Source organism: Pseudopodoces humilis, chromosome 3 (assembly GCF_049639895.1).
Source record: "Pseudopodoces humilis isolate 2021_Gansu_Grassland_sample_001 chromosome 3, ASM4963989v1, whole genome shotgun sequence".
Lineage (NCBI taxonomy): Eukaryota > Metazoa > Chordata > Aves > Passeriformes > Paridae > Pseudopodoces > Pseudopodoces humilis.
The window spans coordinates 3588804-3595130 of record NC_142202.1 but is presented as its reverse complement, the minus strand read 5'-3'; the positions used below and the strand labels follow the sequence as shown (position 1 = coordinate 3595130).

General features: G+C 46.6%; 1 protein-coding gene across 1 annotated transcript; it reads left to right on the top strand.

The window, feature by feature from the left end:
- Positions 1-217: 217 nt before the first annotated feature.
- Positions 218-6327, top strand: CCT4 (chaperonin containing TCP1 subunit 4). The gene is made up of 14 exons (XM_005525449.3): positions 218-418; positions 893-945; positions 1186-1275; positions 1838-1946; positions 2465-2607; positions 2893-3014; positions 3103-3235; positions 3569-3708; positions 3923-4019; positions 4335-4445; positions 4710-4840; positions 4933-5167; positions 5698-5811; positions 6113-6327. Exons 1-14 carry the CDS (start codon positions 301-303, stop codon positions 6128-6130), a joined length of 1614 nt encoding a protein of 537 aa, XP_005525506.1. The 5' UTR covers positions 218-300; the 3' UTR covers positions 6131-6327.

Below are 6327 nucleotides of genomic sequence, written 5' to 3'. Positions count from 1 at the left end.
CCCCTCCCTCAGAGCGGGAACCCGCGGCCGCGCCCTGGCGCCCCCCAGCGGCCACGAGCGCAGCGCGAGACAAGCCCGGCCCTGCCAGGCGGGAAAACCTCCCCGAAGCCCCCAAGGGAGCGCGCGGCTCTTTTATAGGCGTCCTCGTCATTCGCCGGCAGGCAGCTGGAAGGGGGCGTTTCGCTGGTCGGTTGAGCAGCGCGCAGGCGCGGATCGGGCAGCCCGGCGTGACGCGAGGCCGGAAGGCCCCGTTCTGGAAGCATCCCGGGCCCATCCCGGTCTGTCCCGCTCGGCCCGGCCATGCCCGAGAGCGCGCCCGGCAGAGCCCCCGGCGGGGCCGGCGGCAGGGCCAAGGGCGCCTACCAGGACCGCGACAAACCCTCCCAGATCCGCTTCAGCAACATCGCCGCCGGCAAAGGTGCGGCGGCCGCGGGGGAAGCCGGGCCGGGCCGGGCCCCGCGTGGGCCGCGGTTGGGGCGGGGGGCGATGGATCCCCCGGTGCTGGGCCCCGGCCGGGCCGTGCCCCAGGGATACGAGCAGGAATTCCAGGGGTTTGACGGCTGGGAGCTGCCCGCGATGGGCCGGCGCGTGTAGGGAATGCGATGCTGTCACTGACAGGAGCCCCGGCCGCACTGCGAGCTGTGTTCTGTTCCTTTGTGATTCCCCAGATTTAAAATGGCTGCAATCAAGTGCTCAGATGCTGATTGCTTGAAAAAAATAAAGAACTGTGGAAATCAGGCCTGATTTTACATCATTCCACTATTTGGGATCCTTTAGTCTGTCTGGGATTTGCTGAAAAGAGGGAGGAATTTTCTTTTTAGAAAACACGTTTAAATGATGGAGTGTTTGTAGTTCTTTAGATCAGCTTGCAAATGTTTTCTTCTCTTCCCAGCTGTTGCTGATGCAATTAGAACCAGCCTTGGACCAAAGGGAATGGACAAAATGGTAAACTTTGTGGTTTAAATTCTCAAAATATCAAGCTTACGGGAAATGCTGTACGTTCAATGTGTCTTATAGAGGATGCCACCTTTTGCCTTAATTCTTTCCCATACTTCATGCATTTAAGGGAAAGTGGGAACTAAATGGACATCTTGATTTTGAAAATTATGTTAAAAAATATTTTGAGGCTCAAATGAAAGATTTGCAGCTGCTGATTAGAACTGTTTTCCTGCCCTTTATTCCCAGATTCAGGATGCTAAGGGAGATGTGACAATCACTAACGATGGTGCCACTATCCTGAAACAAATGCAGGTTCTGCACCCTGCAGCCAAAATGGTGAGTGGTTTCTTTTCCATTTTTATCTGGATTTGAGGAGCATTATTCAGCACAGTGACAGAGCAGGAAATTTTGTGCATTGTGCTCCAGGAACATTTATTTTGATTGTGGCACGTGCTTAAAAGTTACCAACCGTTATTTATTGCCCAGTGTTCCTTATGCACAATCTCTCTGGACATGTTTTAAGACATAAGAAAATGTAGGGCAAACCTCCATTCTGTCATTTGAGCAGGAAAAACTCATGCCCCAAACCATTAGGAGAGAAGGGAATGAGTGAAAATAGGGCCAGGTGGTCTGAGGATACAGTAGCTGGTCGTTTGAGATGTTCAATGTTCTTGGATTTGGTTGTGATCAGAGATGGAAATGAGCTTCCTGTGACCCTCCTCCAGGGAAGGAAGAGGTAAACCTGTTAGATAGGTGTGTTCAGTTCTAAATACAGGAAAGAAAGCTTTGCTTCTGGAAGTGACTTATTGTACCATAGCTGTGCTCTGGCCAAAGAAGTGTCTGGGTGTGGGTAAACAGCACTCTATGTATTTATTTTCTGTAATAATTTCTCCTTTAGTTAGTAGAGCTGTCAAAAGCACAAGATATTGAAGCTGGTGATGGCACGACCTCTGTTGTTGTCATTGCTGGAGCTCTTTTGGATGCCTGTTCCAGACTCCTTCAGAAAGGTAAATCTATTCATTTAACATTCATTGAACACTGTAGGTACTGAAGGCTTTTTGTCCTCTTGCATGTGTGGGATGAAGCTTAAAGTAGCTGTAATCATTTGGAAGGATAAAGGGTGTATCCCACGCTCCAGGGAAATTGGGGAGTTTTATACAGGACTGTGAGAAAACAGTTTTTGGAAATCTGAAATTGAATTAGTGTCAGCCTCCTCCTGGGCATCAGCAGCTTTAGGAATGCCAAGAGAACTTGGAGAAAGAGTTTCAGGGATCATAGGGAGATGTGCAGGTCTTGTCTGTGAGGATAAATCCCTTGGAATGTTACAGCTTTTTCCCTCAATTTTAATAGCAGAAAATAAGAATGGAGGTCATACATCAGTGAAGAACATTCTGCTGAAATGCCTTAAATTTGCTCTGACCTGAGTACCTTGAGTTTTAAAATGGGAAGAGTTGGTGAAGAAAAAAAAAAAAAGTATGTTTGCAAGCGTGACTCTTCTGACAGGCATTTTTTATGCTCTGCACAGGAATTCACCCCACCATCATTTCAGAGTCATTCCAGAAGGCTCTGGATAAAGGTATCGAGGTGCTGACCAACATGGCCCAGCCCGTGGAGCTCAGTGACAGGGAGACTCTGCTGAACAGTGCAACAACTTCCCTTAACTCCAAGGTACAGCTGCACTTGCACTGGCAGCTCCAGCCCAGCCAGGCCTTTCAGCTTGTCAAGTCTAAGGAGCAGTTCCATTTTCTGTACATCTCTGAGTGTGGGTTTTCACCCCAGCATCTCTGCTCTGTCCTTGCCCTGGAGCAGCCATTAAGAAGATGCCTTGTTAAGACATCTTTGCTTCAGGGTTCTGATGTCAGACACTGAAACACAATGACAAGATTGTTGTGAAACTGCTGTTCATCAGTGTGAAGTCTCTCACCGTGTTTTCTTTACTGTTAAATCCCTTAGGTTGTGTGTCAGTATTCCAGTTTACTTTCTCCAATGAGCGTGGATGCAGTGATGAAGGTGATTGACCCAACTACAGCCAATAGTGTGGACCTCAGAGATATTAAAATTGTTAAGAAGTTGGGGTAAGGAACAATTTGTAATTAGACAGATATTGTCTGTGTGAACTCAGTTTCCCAGAGTGCTCCAGTAATGGGTTGTGTTTGTTTACAGAGGCACAATTGATGATTGTGAACTGGTTGAGGGACTCGTCCTGACTCAGAAGGTGGCAAATACCGGCGTAACCAGAGTGGAAAAAGCCAAAATTGGCCTCATTCAGTTCTGCTTGTCTGCTCCAAAGACAGATGTAAGTCAGACTGTGGCTAGAGCAAAGCCTCATGCTCTAGGACATGGGACAAACAAATGGAGTAACAGATGTTTTTGTAAGATACTGTGGGGTCAACTCTGTGCCACAGCTAGAGCAAAGGGCTGCTGGGTCCTAAAAAAAATTACAGTCAGTTTAAAAAGAATTGTTTAAATTATAAATTATGTTTAAAAATGTTTATGTTTAATTCAGTGTTACCTGAACTGTCTCTAACAGCGTTTTGCTGTTAAGCTTCTTTGTTTAGAATGACAGCATCGTACGTTGAAGAACATGGCACATTTTGACACTTGCTTTTCTCTTTTTTATTTGAAATAGATGGACAACCAGATCGTTGTTTCTGATTATGCTCAAATGGACAGAGTGCTGCGTGAGGAGAGAGCCTACATCCTGAACCTGGTGAAGCAGATCAAGAAGGCTGGGTGCAATGTGCTGCTCATTCAGAAGTCCATCCTGCGGTACGTTGATACCCAGGCACTGGCTCTCTGTGGGTGCTCGGGGACACAGTTGGAATTGTTTGGAAAACTGAAGCCAAACACAGTCACACTTGGCAGAGTAACAGCACCTTTGGAAAGCACCAGTACTGGCTGTATTTTGAGTTTGATGACATCCTTACTTTGTACTCTGTAGAATGTGAGCACTGGGACCTGACTCCTTCCCTTTCATTTTCAGGGATGCTCTCAGTGACCTGGCCCTCCATTTTCTGAACAAAGTTAAGATCATGGTGGTTAAAGACATTGAAAGAGAGGACATTGAGTTTATATGTAAGGTAAGGTGGGTCATGTAAATGAGCAGCAGTACTTAAAATCTACCCCAAAACTATCTGTCCAGCCAGGGCCAGTTTATTATGACATTTTCACAGGTTTCATGTTTTGACTATAATGCAAGAGCAGGCAGACATTCCCCTAAAAAACATTCCTGCTCTGCTCTGAGCAGTCACACTTCTATAGAAAGATTCAGGACAAATGTAAAAGCTACAGTCCCTTGTGCATTTTACTGTCCCTTGCAAAAGAACAACATGCAGTGTACTTGCTGACTCTGCAGTCAGCCTCTGGATTAATTTCTTTTCCCATTATCTTTTCAGACAATTGGAACTAAGCCTGTGGCTCACATTGACCAGTTCACCCCTGACATGCTGGGCTCTGCTGAACTGGCAGAGGAGGTCAATTTGAACGGTTCTGGGAAACTAATAAAGGTGAGTGAGGGAAACAATGTTAATACCTACTCAACATCTGTCTCTTATTTTAATAAGTGGTACCTTTGATGTTTTTTACTATGGAATTTACTACATTTCAGTACCTATTTCTAAGCTCTGAGTAGCCACTGGCTTTGGCAGTGCAGTGGTTTTGCTTGGCCAGGCATCAGTGCTGTTACAGAATTCCAAAGTGCCAGTGGCAGTGTCTTTTTGTCCCAAACTTTGATTTGTTCCCCAGTGTTGGTATTTGGTTTTATGTTTTAGATTACAGGCTGCACAAACCCTGGGAAAACTGTGAGCATCGTGGTCCGTGGATCCAACAAACTCGTCCTGGAAGAAGCCGAGCGCTCCATTCACGATGCCCTGTGTGTCATAAGGTGCTTAGTGAAGAAAAGGTAATGTCTCAGTTGGGTTAATTAGCACCACACAAAGCCTGATTGTGTATGCACTTCTAGGTGAGGTTTGATGTTCGTTTCTGTGCTCTCAGGGCTTTGATTGCTGGCGGTGGAGCCCCGGAGATCGAGCTGGCGCTGCGGCTGAACGAGTACGCCCGGACGCTGAAGGGGATGGAGTCCTACTGTGTCCGTGCCTACGGCGATGCGCTTGAGGTCATTCCCTCCACCCTGGCTGAGAACGCGGGGCTCAATCCCATCTCCACGGTTACAGAGCTCAGAAACAGACATGCCCAAGGAGAGAAAACAGCTGGCATTAACGTCAGAAAGGTAATGAGGGGTTAGAGTACCTGGGAAATGCTTAACCTAGGACTAGGGAAGAGGGCAAGGTGGTGTCTCACAGTGGTAGCCTCCCTAACATTAGGGGAAATTTAGGGAAATCCCCTCCTTAAAAGAGGGAAATTACAGCTTGTTCTCACAAGAGCTCACCCTGAGCATTGATAGTACCAGATACTAAATGCTGTATCCACAGGACAAGAAACATCTCATGTCTTTACAGAAGTGTTTCAGCTACAACAATAGATCCATCGGTAGGATCTGCAGTGTAATGTGGTCATAAATCAGAAGTAGCACCACAGCTTTTTCTCAATTGGCACTGTTGACCTTTCCTGTTGGCTCATTTTGACTGGATATGTCAAATGCTTGGGGAGAGAAGATGAGTGTTGTAATGGCCCCCTCTTGCAGGTGAAAGCCCTGTGATAGTCTAGGAGTTGACTTTCCTCAGGATTCTGCTGAAAGAAAACATGCTAAATGTGACTGTAGTCTGTCTTGCACGAAGTGAAGGCTCCTTGTTCCCCTAGGGTGGCATTTCCAACATCCTGGAGGAGCTGGTGGTGCAGCCTCTGCTGGTGTCTTTGAGTGCACTGACCCTGGCGACAGAAACCGTGCGCAGCATTCTCAAGATTGACGATGTGGTGAGTGGTGCTGGCATCGTGGTTTGGGTTATCCTTCCTTCACAAGCACCAGGATATTGTCATTCATTTGCTGTGCTTCAGAATGCAGTTACTGTGCATTCTCAGTTTGTGTGCTACTTGAGACCATTCAGCCTTTTAATAACGGCAGCTAAAATTAAACACAGTATGAATACTTGTCCCTAAACCATGACAAATACAGCACCATAAAGCAAGGAATTAGTGTCACTAAAAGCCTTAAACAAAGAAGGAATTGTGATGTATCCTGTGATTTCTTGTGCCTGACTGTGTGTCCTCCCTGCAGGTGAACACTCGAGGATAAGCTGAGCAGAGAGGTGGGGACCATGGCCTCGAGCTCCTGCCCTGTAGCTGGAATATGGATTCCTCACCAAAAGCACCTGTGTGAATGTCTTAAGCTCCACCAAGACTGATGTACTTTGATCAGGTTTAACTTTAAAAACAGTTTGTTTTCAAAAAGAAAATGCTGTTTTATCAATAAACATGCAGTAGTCTACCTGA